General features: G+C 39.9%; 1 protein-coding gene across 24 annotated transcripts in view; it reads right to left on the reverse strand.

The window, feature by feature from the left end:
* TANC1 (tetratricopeptide repeat, ankyrin repeat and coiled-coil containing 1) overlaps window positions 1–16,356 on the reverse strand; it is a 259,413-nt gene that overhangs the window by 108,317 nt on the left and 134,740 nt on the right. For 18 of the 24 annotated variants that reach the window (XM_058300842.1, XM_071216386.1, XM_071216383.1 and 15 more), the window contains one exon: window positions 8,627–8,824. In XM_058300842.1, the coding sequence (XP_058156825.1) occupies window positions 8,627–8,824 (198 nt within the window). The remainder of the gene's footprint in view (window positions 1–8,626; window positions 8,825–16,356) is intronic. The other 6 variants (XM_071216391.1, XM_071216389.1, XM_071216394.1 and 3 more) reach the window with 1 other exon arrangement.

Raw genomic sequence — 16,356 nt, forward strand, 5'->3', positions numbered from 1 at the left:
TGATGGGTGGGGTAACCAATCAAAATAGCAAACAGCTGGGCCTCCTCCCCTGTCATTAGCAAAGGGGCAGAGTAATTAATGGTTCAAATAGCAAGCACAGGTAAACAGATGTGGTTCAAACAATTGGGCTTCCATCTAACATATAGGAAGTCCAGGGTTCCCATGCCAAGGGCCTCCTGGCGGGGGCAAGCTGGCCCACACGGAGTGTCGGCCCATGCAGGGAATGTTGCTATGCACAGGAATGCGGTCCCACATAAGAAAGCCCCCCCCCCCACGCAGGAGTGCCGGCCAATGCCCGCCAATGCGGAGAGCTGGCGCAGCAAGATAATGCAACAAGAGACACAGAGGTAAGAAAGTAAGAAGACATAGCAGAACAGGGAGCAGAGGTGGTGCAAGAGAGTAATTGCCTCTCTCCCACTCCGGAAGGCCCCACGATCGGTTCCTGGAGCTACCTAATGAGAATACAAGCAGACACAGAAAGAACACACAGTGGATGGACACAGAGAACAAATAAGGGAGGGGTGCGGGGGGACATAAATAAAAATAAACCTTAAAAAAAAAAAGCAAGTGCAAAGGTCAAACCAGCCCCTGCTCTTGCCTTCTTCCCCCTCTGCGTGGAACAGCACGCACCTGGGCATTTGTAATCTGTAATGGGACTTGTAGTCTGTAAATCAGGCCTCTTTATCCCTTTTCAGCCCCTTCCTCTCTACCTGGGATCCCTGCTCTGTTATTTTCTCCCATTTCTCTTCCCTCCCTTCCTTAATAAATTACTGGCCTAACTAACCTGACTTGCTCTTGAAATTCATTTTATGTAGCTTAGCCAAGAACCTAGAGAAAATCTGGCAACAGTACTCTCTAGATATGCAAAAGGTATATTCCTAGCTTTATCACTGTAAGGTACCACTACACTTAAACTGCTCATTTGTCTAATAGTATTTTCAACCAATCACATGAAGTTGAACACGAAATACTAAAATCCTCTTCATTTTAACAGTTACATATCAATGTCCCATCACCGCAGGACATCAATCTGAAGGAAGTGATTGGATCATATATTCAAGGCTCCCAGCTATAGCCATGCTACAACATAGATAAACCTAGAAAACATTATGCTAAGCAAAAGAAGCCAGTCACAAAAGACCATACACTGTATGATTTCATTTATATGAAATGTCCAAAATAGGCAAATCCAAAGAGGCAGAAAGTAGTTTTGTGGTTGCCAGAGGCTTGGGAATAGGAGGAAGAGGGAGTGACTGCTAATGGGTACAAGGGTCTCTCTTAGGGGAGATGAAAATGTTCTCAATAATATCGTGGTGATGGCTGTACAAAGCTGTGAAAACCCTAACCCACATCAACGAGGCAATCACATGTTCTGTATCAGTGGTTCTCAAACTTTGTTATGCGTTAGAATCCCCTGGAAAGCTCCCTACTCGCACATTAAAATTTCAATAAAATTCATAAACACTTAAAATAATCCTCTGAACTTTACTTACTAGAGTGGAACATAAGTTTTAGGGAAGATTGATTTGGTTGGGGGGGGACAGACATCAAGCAACGTATTTCAAAAAGTGTAACAATTCAGTGAAAATGTATATATCAATTGGTATTGCCTAAGATTTAAGTTTTAAAACAATTTAACTGCAAGGGAATAAGTTTAAACCTAGGAAAGAAAATATATGCCAGTCCATTATCTACATATCCTCCAGGGCATGCCTCTTATGTATTAAGTCAGAAACTCTGGGGTATTCTTTAAAACTCCTGGGGTGATTCCAATGTGCAGCCAATTGTATATGGGTGAACCAGGACTCATCTGCAGTGGAACAGGTATCACTCAAAAATCCTCAGGTTCAAAATAGAAAAAATGCTTATGCAGAAGAGAGCATAAGCCTGCGTGTGTGCGTATATTGCTCACAGTCGGGCTTGGCAGTAGGCACAGGCAGAGTCATCGATTCCTGGGAGGAGGCTACCATAAGGCAAGTCTCCAGGAGGAAAGATGTTCTCCAATTCACCACAGCAGAAGGAACTGTCCTTGCTGAAGTTTAGATCCCTGACTTTGGCCCTGACTACTCCAAAGTGAAAGCTTCATTTCCCAAGATAAATACAATGAGCCAGTAGTTTAAGGAGAAATGGGGCTGTGTGTTCCCTGTGTTATTCTCCACCTTCCAAGAATGAGGTCTCACACAACCTTGAGCCATTCTCAGCTTATGTCCTCTTCATACAAGAAGCCAGAACACAAATTTGCATCATCTACACCTTAGATGTCAATAATGTCCAGGCAGAGGGACGGTGCAGATGGGCACAGGAGACCCTGCTGGCGCAGAGGGACTGGAGAAGCTTGGCTTTAGGCCAACCTCTACCACTAGCATGGGAGAATTCGGCCAAGTTCTGTAATGACTGAGAGGTCTTCCACAGAGGCAAAGAGGCCTTGACTGGATGTGTTCTCGAAGCCTCTCAAAACTCAGTTCCTTCATGATCTCTGTGATCTTTACCATGTAATAAAAACTGCAGTTGTAGCTAAAAGTGGAAGCCAGTTGAGTGTTTTTCTGACCATGAACTTTATCTGACTCAGCTGTGATAATCCCTCTGACATAGAATTGTGGAGAGAAAAGAAAATGGAAGTTGTCTGAGACGTGCAGACAGAAGGGAAGTTCAAAAGAGGAAGGCTACAGAATGAGGCTTCTTGCTAATTCTCAGGAGGCCACACTAGACTTGACAAAGCACCAACCAGCACCATCCGTTTGGACTGTTCTGGCAAAATGTTAACTTCAAAAAGAAACCTCTCAAATAGTGCTGAGGGGAATGTGAAATCAATACAGCCTTTCTGGAAAGCAGCCAGGCAATATGTATCAAGAATCTTTAACAAAATGCAGCCCATTTAGCTCAATAATTCCATTTTTAGGAACCTGCCAGCCTTAAGGAGATTTCACAGGTGTGTGCAAAATCTACTGGACAAAAATATTCATATCAGGAATTTAAGAGCAAAACCAAAAAGCCTGAAAAATAACACAGTTATGCAATAATTGGAAATTGGTTTAAAGAATCAACTTTAGAATTAAACTAACATTAAATATCAAGTCCTTCAAACAAACTGGAAATTGCTCATGATATATTATTAAGTGGAAAAAGGCAGGCAGAACATGAAAGGAAGTATATATAGTGTGGTTTCAGGTTAAGTAGTTAGGACACAGGGAAAGCAGATACTGATAAAAAAAAGAGTAGAAAAAAACATGAAAACGCTAAGTAGTTCTCTCTCAATGACGGGGACTTCCCAATTCTCCACAAGCACCACTCTTGTGGGGTGGGGAAAAGGAGAGCCTTGGCAGACATCATTAACCCATGGTCCAAGAATCAAAGAGGCAGTATGACCTCTACTTCACAGCCTGTCCGTTGTAAGATTCTTCTCCTAATAAAAAAGACAATCAGAAAGTTTTCAAAACTACCCTATCAGCTAGGTCAACTAGGGAGACAGAACTGGACCTGGAAGCAGCAGAGGCTGAAATCGCAAGCACTGCCCAGTCTCCCTTCCTCCACAGGCAAGTGTGAGAAGAGCGGCAGCATCTAACTTTCACCATTAGCTAGATAGGCTTTATCATAGTATTTTAAATGGTTGGTTTCATAAAAGATCCGGGAAAAGCAATCCAACTATATACTAACTAACGGTATTGCTAGAAAACAAACCACAAGAAATGTGGTTTATCTCGGGAAGATAAAAGGATATATAATAATTGTTGATGAATTCTTAATCCAAAAAGAACCTTGTTTTCATTCCCAGAAATTATATTTCCCATTTAGGCAAAACAGAAATTTGAAACAATCCTGAGAAAACTGAATCTGCCAACTAGTAGTGAAAAAAGACAGATAAATAAGTAGAGCAAGATGGCAGTAGAGTAAATAAAAATAACCTATCAATAAAAGCGGAATATAAGAGATTTAAGAAATGTAATCATGTAAAATGCAAGGTTACATTACTGAAATTATCTCTGGTCCAGATTTCCAAAGGTCCAGGAGTTAATCACCAATTGTATTAATATACAAATTTTCACTAATGTTGGCTGTGTTATTCAGTGTACCTTATTACAGAGGTTTATAGTATTTGACCCTTACTGGAATAATAGTTTCAGTCCCTGACATTTTTTTTTAAACAAATCAGTTTTATTGACATATTAATAAAGCATAAATCCATCCAAAGTGTGCAATCAATGGTATTTGGTATAATCACATAGTTGTGCCTTCATCACTTCAATCATTATTAAAGCATTTTCATTTTTCCAATAATTAATAATAAAATAAAAAGCAGACAAAAAATCCTCATCATCTCTCAATCTCTATGCTTCACCTGCCTGATATAGCTGCTATTCTGTTTCCATCTCTCCAGTTTGTTTTCATATTTTGTAAAAACAGTCTCATATATGCAATATTGCCCATATTCACATTTCATATGAGGTTTCACTATATTATACACCCTGACAGTTTCTTGATTAGCATCAATTTCTGAAGAGTTTCTATCCAAACAAGTAAAGTAGGTTTGGTTTTTGTTTGTTTGTTTGTTTTAAAGCACTTTCTTAAACAAGAGAGAGAAAGGGGTCTTATCTTACAAATTAGAACAAAAACCACCAAGGTCATTTCAGAGCTTGTGTGCGACTGAATCCAGAAGACAGGGCCCTCAGTGTCCTCCAGGGGCTGAGGACACCCCATACGTACTGTGTCATTACCAGCAGCAGCGCTAGTTTTTTAAATAGATAGATATTTTTAAATCCCAGCGCACGTTCACAACCATATGTTAGCTATTTTTTTTTTTTTAATTTTTTTATTTTTTATTGACTTTGTAATAATATTACATTAAAAATATATATGTGAGGTCCCATTCAACCCCACCCCCCCACCCCCCCTCTCCCCCCCCCCCCCAACAACACTCGTTCCCATCATCATGACACATCCATTGGATTTGGTAAGTACATCTTTGGGCACCTCTGCACCTCATATACATTGGTTCACATCATGGCCCATACTCTCCTCTATTCCATCATGTAGGCCCTGTGAGGATTTACAATGTCCGGTGATTACCTCTGAAGCACCATCCAGGGCAGCTCCATGTCCCGAAGACGCCTCCACCTCTCATCTCTTCCTGCCTTTCCCCATACCCTTTGTCCATTATGTCCACTTTTCCCAATCCAATGCCACCTCTTCTATGTGGACACTGGATTGGTTGTGTCCATTGCACCTTTATGTCAAGAGGAGGCTCAGATTCCACCTGGATGCTGGATGCAATCCTCCCATTTTCAGTTGTAATCACTCTAGGCTCCATGGTGTGGTGGTTGTCCTTCTTCACCTCCATCTTAGCTGAGTGTGGTAAGTCCAATAAATCAGATTGTAGGTGCTGGAGTCTGTTGAGGCTCAGGATCTGGCTATCACATTGTCAGTCCAGAGATTCAAATCCCCTAAATATATCTTAAACCCCAACATTAACTGCACCTCCAGCACATTAGCATGAAAGTCTTATGAAGGGAGATCCCATCTGAGTCCAGATTCATCACACATAAACACCATTTCCAAAGAGGGGCCATCTGCCCTGGTAGTTAACCCCATCGGCCATGACCATAACTCCCATGGGTCTCTTTAGCCCTCAAAGGAACCAATATCTGGGGGTTGTATCTGCTTTATCTGTCTCTCTGACTCTGCTCAGTTGTGCATGAGGGCAAACCTTCTGCCAGCCTCCAGACTCTTTTTTAGAAACTCGTAGCCATATAAACTCATTTCTCCTTTCCATTTCCCCCTTACTTTAGGTCAAACAGCATTTTAAAGTCATGGTATTTTATGTAGACATGGATATTCTGCTGATCCGCATTGAACCTTCCGTATGTTAGCTATTTTTATGGGCAGGTAGCACATTAGGGCTCTGGATACTTTTCCAAAAATATGATTTAAACAGAAATCTGCATGTGTTAGGTTCTCTGGAAGGAAAACTATTTACAGTTGGATGTATTCAGAGTCACCGCCATTTTTAAGCAAGTATCTCTGCCCTTTACTTTTCAAATTAAAATTGCCATGGTAATGAAACCAAACTACCACTGTGACACTAACTTGCTGCACAGATTTGGGCAGCACGTAATATTGCTACATTATATTTAAGTATCTGCTTTCGAGGTAGGTTAGTATAGAGAGAGGGAAAGCAGCTGGGCCGACAGACCACATGGTCATGAGACCCTGCCTGGAAACCTCCTGCGAAGAAGGCTGCCAGAAAGACCCTACAAGACCCTGACCACGAAATCCCATTTGACCCACAAGATCCCGGATACCCTCGAAAAAACCCCAGATCCCCTTGAAAGGCCTCACCATTGGTTCCCTGAGAACTGACAGGTGGGGCAACCAATCAGAATAGCAAAAGCTGGGGCCCCGCCCCCAACAGTATGAAGGGGAGGAGGAAAGACTTAAAAAGCCCTGACCTGGGGTCCATTCTGCAGCATGCGCAGATCCATGCCTCTGACAGTGTACTTTTCTCCTTCCCTTGTTTCTTAATAAACTCCTTACTCCCTTGCCTACCCGATGGCATGTCCATAAATTCTTTTATGCGACATAAGCCAAGAACCTAGATGCCCAGAAACCAGAGCCATGCAGCAGCACTTTGTTTAATGTAATTACCATTTTGGATCCAAAACATCCAATATGGAGGTTATTTTCCTCAACCCATTAAAAGGGCAAATGTTGCAAAACAACTACTCTCTTCTATTCATTAGGTCTTGCAAAGAAAAGGTTGCAGAACAACTACCCAAGAATTTAGCAGAAATAAATTTCATCCCTATGGAAAAACTGAATGTTAGGATAGTTTCTCAAAGCCAGGGGTATCTAATTTGGCCAGGATACATAAGGAGATTAGGCAGGCTGGGATTTCTCTGCTGGCGTGTCTGTGTTGCCACCAGCCTCAGTGAGAGCCTTTAGGACAGTCATACTTCCCATCCTTGCCATGCCTTTCCAATGCTGCCTTAAGCCACATTAAAACAAACATTCCATTTATTATTAATAATAAAATTATGTCCAAAGTGCAGTGTACTCCCTGGGGCTTCTCAAGGATTCCCCAGTCCTAAGATCCAAACAATATCACCCAATATGCACATACTATACCATAGGGAGAAAATTGTCCAAAAGATAAAATCTCTGTACTTGGCATGACCTCGACTGCAGTCTCAAGGATCCAGGTAGTTTCAGAAACATCTGTATTAACTACCTTACACACAGAAGTTGTACTTAGACATTTTTCCCACCCTCAAGTATCAGACACAGGAACACATATACACACTAACTCAAGGCAAAAGGGAAAATGATGCAGCTGATTATAAAAACAAAAAATAAAATGCTGTGAGCATTTTTTAAAAAGGGAATAATTATAATCAGGATAACAAGACAAGAAAGGCAGTGTGGGAACTATGATTTGATGTCAGGGAAGAAATTCAGCAAAGAGATATAGGATGGGGGAGGACAAAGAGGAAAGAAAGGGCATTCCAGGAATTTCTCCAAATACTGATAAGCAGGTCAAATTCCTTGGCACAGGAAATCCCTTCATACCAAAAGTGTTTCCAAGTTCTAGCTAATGACCCCATTATAGGCAATGTTATCCAAAATAAGAAAAATTTCATACAATAAAAGATTTTGATCATTTACCAATTCATAGCACAATTTCTAACATCAAATCTTTAAGTTTTGTCCTCTTAATTTTATGCTGACATAAACTCAAACATGCATTAAATCATTCAGAAAAAACATATATGACACCGCAAATAATACAAACATTTAGACACCAGAAAAACACATCTCAGTGTTGCAACCCCAGGGCACAATTTAGAGCAATTGTGAATATGTTTATATGTAACAGAGAAGAACCCCTGCGCTGGCAAATGATCAATAAGGCCCCTGATTATGCTGCTTTTAGTAAACAAATACTTTTAATAAGCCTTAAAAAAGACAGAACCTTTATGATTCCATGTATTAGCATTTTGGAAAGGCTCTCCTCACATCTGACTCACAATCTCTCAAAGTTAAATAATGTTTGTTTGGCTTTTTTTTTTTTGCTAATGTTAAGTGCAAAAAGTTTATAAAGATGAGGAAAGCCAAAATACTTTATAGTACATAATCGGTAAGTCTCTTGTCCCTACCCCTTTCCAAGTCTGAGTTTCCACAAACAATTAAATTTTATAGCTATTCAAATGTTGGATGAAGTAACCAAGCAAAAAGATAAGTAGAAAATACTTGGTAGTAATAAACAATCTGTCATCAGATTATTCTTGCTTAAATCCATAACCTTTAAAAGCACTGCAATAAGTTTATAGTGTTTCTAAATTCATGAGCAAGAAACAGCAAAACTGATGGCTAACATTAGTATTCATAACAAGCTCTTGAATCTTCATGAAAGTCTAGCCTGGGCAGTCGAAGCAGATTATCAGCTGAATTAGAGGGAGTCTGTTCAAACCATATGTGGATTTACATATATAAAGATTTCCTTTTTCCAGAAGTTACTGTAACAAAGAAAAAACATTCTCCCAGAAGATTTCTTAGGAGAACTAGACTTCCTTAATTTCAGTATGTATATAACTTACACTATCAAGCTTGCTAGTGGATATCTTTTGTTATTTACCTGGGGATTTTTTGTTTGATCTTGATTGCACCAAGTGAGACTGTCGAGGCAGCAGAGGTGATGAAGGCAGAGACATAGAGACACCTTTGGCCAAGCTCACCCTGTAGGTGTCCTCAGCCACAGGAAGGCTGCTCACAGCAAAGTCCCCACCATGGGCAGGGGGCAGGATTGGAGAAGTCTCTGGACCAGAGTCACCTCCTAGAGTGGAGAGAGAATACCTTCAATTAGACCTTCCATTACAAGTAGATTCTAATTTAATACCTAAGAACTACATTCTTAGAATATTATTCCCAAACGCCATATGTATGTTTTATATTTCTTAAATGACCGTTTTCCTGCCACTTATAAGACTTTTCATGCAGTGAAGGAAAAGTTAAGCTCCATGGCCTAAGCATCAATGAACTCTGGTGAACTCTGCCCTATACCCCTTCCTGCATTACGGCAACTGGCCTGGTTTAATCCTAAGAATGGTTCCAGAGAGCAACTGATCCACATTTACGTTAAGACCAAGTGTGGGTGACCCAAAAGGAGCTTTGACTTCAGCTAAAGTAAGGAAGGGGGTTATTGGATCTCACATGGTATTCAGTAAAACAGATTCAAAAGGCAGGCTCCATTACAAAAAGCCCTGGCGTCCCACCTTTACTCCCTAAAAACAATGCCCAGTAGAGTGCCCTGCCTGCCTTAACACCCTTCCCTACCACCACACAGCTGTTCTCCCATCCCATCTGCTCCCCAACTCCCCACTAAAACTCTCCAAACTAGGCATGGAACTGAAACCATGGCTTGCTTGTAAAGCAGAGTGTCTCCTTGTTATTTAACCCCTAACTACCTGGGGATAAACAAGCTCACCACCTTTGAACATTCTAGGACAGGCAGAGTCCCCCAAAATACAGAGGATAGAATCATAGTGTAGGGAGTATGCAAGGAAAACCATATCTCAGGTAAGCCTCTCAGAAAAATACAGCCAGTCCTCAAGTTTTCAGAGGATGTGCTCTCCTACTGTTCCTTCCCCACCAAACCAATCAGTATGTACTAAGAAGCAAGTGAGAGCATGCAGAAAAGACGGAAAATCACTCTCCTGATATTAAAGAGCATCTTCCAATTCTAAATTATGCCCAGCAGAATTGGAAAGATACATAAAGCTTTCCACAAGCAAATCAGTCTCTCTGGCAAAGCCATCCACTGGTCGTTATTATGACATCCTGACTCCAAAAAAAAAAAAAAAAAAAAAAAATTAAGGATTGGATCTGCAAAAAGAAAAATGAGGACTTCCGGCAAGATGGTGGCTGAGTGAGCTTGCCTTGCTGTCTCTCCTGGGAAGAGGCAGCTGGGCGCCGCCGGAGGTTCTCTGGGACCAGGCTTTTTCGGGATTTTTGCAGGGCAGGAAGTGTCTGGACATCGATTTGGTGGGAAGGTAACGGAGAGGATTGGTCTATGAGATACAATTTGGGTTCTATTGCCCGGAGGTGAGACCTGCACACGGGTTGCTCCCTCCTTGGGGGTGGGTGGAGCCGCGGAACCTGCACTGTGGCCGTGCTTTTTGGTGGCTCTGAGGTGTAGGGGAATTCGCGAGTCCTGGGCGGGCTGTTGGGGGGTTGACGGGACGCCTTTGCGGATCGATTTGGGGAGACAGACGGTGTTTTGTTGTGAAAGGGGGAATTTTTGATTGCGGACACAAATAATAGCGCTTCTGCCTGGAGCCCCGCCGCCACAGGCCCGGCTGCCGATCTGCAACAGAATCAGAGAGTTGGCAACAAAGGGACGTAATTGGGAGGTTGTTACAGGGTGCGGCGAGGGAGGGGGACACGTCTGGAAGCCGATTGGGGAATATTTTGCGAAGCTTGGGAATTCCGGTTGTGGAATCTGTTTTCGGCGTTTCCAACTGGAGCCCAACCCACGGGCCAGGCTCTGGTGCTGCGTCATTAAATTGGCTGCGGTGTAGAGGCGCCCCCAGGTGGCCATTTTCTGGGATCATAGGGTGGGAGCAGTCTAAAAGCTGAATTGACGAAATATCCACAAAAATAAACCCTAGTGAGTAAGTGAATTGCAGGGTTCAGACATAATATATAGTTTGCGGATCTGACTTCCCCCATAGGGCTGGCACCCAGCTGCAGGGATCCCTGAGGGCTGTGTTACACTGCAGGGCTCCTAGGCTTCCTGTTGACCAGATTAGAGGTTGCATAATCCCCTAAACTCTGGTGGCCCACACCCCAGAGACTCACACCTCTTGAGCCTTCAATATCTCAGACTTTCCACCCCTGAATCCATCACGCCCTGAGGTCCATCTGAGGTCCTTGAATGCCCTAGCCTTCAACGTTTACATTTTTTCTTTACCGTTTCATTTTGTTTTGTTTTTATTTTCATTTCATCTTATTTTTTACTTTTTTTAATGTCCTGATTGCTAATATTGCATTATCCCCTAGTCTTTTCTCCCAGCGTATCCCCCGAAGTCTTTCTTTTTTATTCAGTTATTTAGGGTTTTTTGTTGTTGTTGTTGTAGTTGGTGTTGCAATTGTGGTTCGCGTATATCTGTTTTTTTCTTACCCCTACCTGTTCCCCACCCTTTGCCCACCCCCCTTTTTCTTTTTTCCTTTCTTCTCTTTTTTTTTTCTTTTTCATTTTTTATTTTTTATTTTTCTGTTTTTGCTCTCCCTCTTGTCCCTCATTTTCTACTTATTTTATTTTAACTCAATTATACAATAGGTGCTACAGGGAACACCTCACATTTGCTGGGTTCTCTCATCCTCCACTGCCTCATTTCTAAGTGAACTGATTTAGGCTACCTACACTATCCCCTTTCACCTACATCTTGATATCCACCATCATCTACTGTCTCTCCTATATTCCACCTCCTATCTCCCTTTCTTTGATCCACAAAGTATCTAACTCATAATTCCTAATACCCTTGTTTTGTTTTCTGTCTGTTATCCACTCTTGAAACTATTACCTTTCTTTTCTCTTTCCCTCTCTCACGAAAACAATAGCTTTTAAGCTCATACCATATTCCTCCCATATTCAGTCAGCTACCTCATAATAGGTACTCTACCTACTGCTATAACTCTACACAATTTTACATGAATCTAACCTCCATCCTCCCAGATCTCATATTCTTGCTTTGTTAACATATATCATCAATACTACCTTACACTTTATCCTTGCTTACACAATTACCTTTCCCTGGCACTAATACTTTCCTTTAAAGTGAAAGTAACCAGCAACAAGAAATTAGAATAAGAAGAACAAAGTGACAAAGAGAAGATATAACACTTACGCAAAAACAACAGCTAATTAATCTCCAAGAGTAGACAAAGAAGCTAAGGAACTGATTAAACCCGTCAAGATAAAATGATGACCAGACAGCAACAAAAACCTACAAACCAAACCAGTAATCAGGAAAACATGGCTGAATCCAATCAACAAACTAAAAATCAGGAAGGGGAACAGAACTTCGCTCAAGCAATGAAAGATTTCAGAACATTTATCACCGACAAATTTGATGAAGTAATGAAAGAGGTTAGACAACACTCGGAGGGGAAATTGCAGACATACGCAAAAAGATAACAGATATGATGGGAATGAACACCACAGTTCAAGAAATCAAAAATACACTTGCAGCAAATATCAGCAGACTAGAAGAGGCAGAGCAGAGAATTAGTGATGTGGAAGACAGTACATCCGAAATCAAACAGATAGTAGAAGGGGTCGATAAAAAGATAGAAAAAGTCCAGCTAGGACTTAGGGACCTGAATGACAATGCAAAACGCTCAAACATACGTATTATAGGCATTCCAGAAGGAGAAGAGAAGGGAAAGGCGTCAGAAGGAGTGTTGCAGGAAATAATGGCTGAAAACTTCCCAAATCTACTGAAAGAAACAGATGTACATATCCAAGAAGCACAGCGCACTCCATTAGTCATAAACCCCAACAGGCCCACCCCAAGACACATAATTGTCAAATTATCCAATGCTCAAGACAAAGAGAAAATCCTAAAAGCAGCAAGAGAAAAGAAAACCATCACATACAAGGGAAGCTCCATAAGATTAAGTGCTGATTTCTCATCTGAAACCATGGAGGCAAGAAGGCAGTGGTATGATATAATCAAAGTACTAAAGGAAAAAAATTTCCAACCAAGAATACTCTTTCCAGCTAAACTAGCATTCAAACATGATGGAGAGTTCAAAATATTCGCAGACAAACAGAAACTGAAAGAGTATACCAACAAGAAACCTCCCCTTCAAGAAATTCTAAAGGGAGTTCTGCAGGAAGAAAGGAAAAAACAGGAAAGGCAGAGTGGGAGGAGAGTATAAGAGCAACAAAAAAAGACAAAAATAGAAGGGAAAAAAAATACAAACAAAATATGACAAACACAAAAACAATTAATATATGGCTAACACAAATAATTCCTTGAAAATAACAACACTGAATGTCAATGGATTAAACTCACCTATCAAAAGATTCAGACCGGGACAATGGATAAGGAAATATGACCCATCCGTATGCTGTCTACAAGAGACACATCTTACACCCAGAGACGCATGGAGATTGAAAGTGAATGGCTGGAAAACAATCATACAAGCAAACAATAACCAAAAAAAGGCAGGAGTAGCTATATTAATATCAGACAAAATAGACTTTAAAGGTGAAACAATTGTGAGAGACAAAGAAGGATACTACATTTTAGTGAAAGGGAAAATCTGTCAAGAAGATCGAACAATCATAAATACTTATGCTCCTAACAAGGGTGCCTCTAAATATGTGAGGCAAACGCTAAAAAACTAAGTGAAACAATAGATGCATCTACAATTATAGTGGGGGATTTTAATACACCACTATCTACCTTGGACAGAACATCTCAAAAGAGAATCACTAAAGAAACAAAACACTTGAACAGTATATTAGAGGAGCTGGATCTAATAGACATATATAGATCATTACACCCAAACACAGCAGGATATACATTTTTCTCAAGCACACATGGATCATTCTCCAAGATAGACCATATGCTAGGCCACAAAGAAAAGCTTAAAGAATTCAGAAAGATTGAAATCATACAAAACAATATCTCTGACCACAGTGGAGTCAAGCTGGAAATTTGCAAGGGACAGAGGCCCAGGTTGCACACCACGATTTGGAAATTAAACAGCACAATCTTAGAAAAACAGTGGGTCAAAGAAGAAATAACAAAAGAAATCAATTACTACCTTGAAACAAATGATAATGATAACACAACATACCAAAATTTATGGGATGCAGCATAAGCAGTACTGAGAGGGAAATTTATAGCCATAAATTCATATATCAAAAAAGAAGAAAGAGCAAAAATTGAAGAACTGCACATTTGAAGGAATTAGAAAAACAACAACAAAGTAACCCAACAGGAAGAAGAAGGAAGGAAATAACAAAGATAAGAGCAGAACTAAATGAAATAGAAAAAAAGAAAGCACTTGAAAAGATAAACAAGACCAAGAGCTGGTTTTTTGAGAAGATCAACAAAATTGACAAACCTTTAGTGAGACTAACAAAGAAAAAAAGAGAGAAGATGCAAATACACAAAATAAGAAATGAGAAAGGTGATATCACCACTGACCCCACAGAAATAAAGACTATCATAAGAGGATACTTTGAAAACTATACTCCAACAAAAATGACAATTTAGAGGAAATGGACAAATTCCTAGAAACAAATAAGCAACCCATATTGATGAAAGAAGAAATTGATGATCTTAACAAACCAATCACAAGCAGAGAGATAGAATCAGTCATTAAAAATCTCCCAACTAAGAAGAGCCCAGGGCAAGTCGGCTTCACAGGTGAATTCTACGAAACATTCCGGAAAGAACTAACACCAATCCTACTGAAACTATTCCAAAAAATCGAAACAGAAGGAACATTGCCGAACTCCTTCTATGATGCCAACATTACCCTAGTACCAAAGCCAAACAAAGATACCACAAGAAAGGAAAATTACAGACCAATTTCTCTAATGAACCTAGACGCAAAAATACTTAACAAAATACTTGCTAATCGTATCCAACAACACATTAAACGAATTATACACCACGACCAAGTGGGATTTATTCCAGGTATGCAAGGATGGTTCAACATAAGAAAATCAATCAACGTATACACCATATAAACAGATTGAAGGAAAAAAATCACATGATTATATCTATTGATGCAGAAAAAGCATTTGACAAAATACAGCACCCTTTCTTGATAAAAACACTCCAAAAGATTGGAATACAAGGAAATTTTCTGAACATGATAAAGAGTATATATGAAAAACCTAAAGCCAACATTGTTTACAATGGAGAAATCCTAAAATCCTTCCCTCTAAACTCAGGAACAAGACAAGGATGCCCATTGTCTCCGCTCCTATTTAACATTGTCTTAGAAGTACTTGCTCGAGCACTGAGGCAAGAACCAGATATAAAAGGCATTCAAATCGGAAAGAAAGAAGTCAAAATTTCACTATTTGCAGATGACATGATCCTATACATAGAAAACATGAGAGATCTATAACAAAGCTTCTAGAACTCATAAATGAGTTTAGTAAAGTCGCAGGTTATAAGATCAATGCGCAAAATTCAGTAGCATTTCTGTACACCAATAATGAGCAAGATCAGGAGGAAATCAAGAAACAAATACCATTCACAATAGTAAATAAAAAAATCAAATACTTAGGAATAAATTTAACTAAAGAGGTAAAAAACTTATACACCGAGAATTATACAAGACTGTTCAAGGAAATCAAAGACCTAAATAAATGGAAGAATATTCCTTGTTCATGGATAGGAAGACTGAATATTATTAAGATGTCTATCCTACCAAAACTGATTTACACATTCAATGCAATCCCAATAAAAATCAACACAGCCTTCTTTAAGGAACTAGAAAAACTAACTATGAAATTTATTTGGAAAGGAAAGAGACCCCGAATAGCCAAAGACATACTGAAAAAGAAAAACGAAATTGGAGGAATCACACTACCTGACTTCAAAACATACTACAAAGCTACAGTAGTGAAAACAGCATGGTATTGGCATAAGGAGAGACACACAGACCAATGGAATCAAATTGAAAGCTCAGATATAGCACCTCACATATATAGCCATATAGTATTCGATAAAGCCATCAAACCTTCTTAACTGGGAGAGAGTGGCCTATTCAACAAATGGTGCCTGGAGAACTGGATAGCCATATGTAGAAGAATGAAAGAGGATTACCATCTCACACCTTATACAAAGATCAACTCAAGATGGATCAAAGACCTAAATATAAGAGCCAAGACCATAAAAACCTTGGAAAGCAGTGTAGGGAAACATCTACAGGACCTTGTAATAGGAAATGGATTCATGAATATCACACCAAAAGCACGAGCAGCAAAAGAACTAACAGATAAATGGGACTTCCTCAAAATTAAATCCTTCTGCACCTCAAAGGAGTTTGTCAAGAAAGTAAATAGGGAGCCAACACAGTGGGAGAAAATATTTGGCAACCATATATCTGATAAGAAACTTGTAACTTGCATATATAAAGAACTCATATATCTTGAAAATAAAAAGATAAACAACCGATTTAAAAAATTGGAAAAAGATTTAAACAGACACTTCTGCAGAGAATAAATACAAATGGCTAAAAAGCACATGAAAAAATGCTCCAAATCTCTAGCTATCAGGGAAATGCAAATCAAAACTACAATGAGATACCATCTTACTCCCATAAGATTGG

This window comes from Dasypus novemcinctus, chromosome 7 (assembly GCF_030445035.2).
Source record: "Dasypus novemcinctus isolate mDasNov1 chromosome 7, mDasNov1.1.hap2, whole genome shotgun sequence".
Lineage (NCBI taxonomy): Eukaryota > Metazoa > Chordata > Mammalia > Cingulata > Dasypodidae > Dasypus > Dasypus novemcinctus.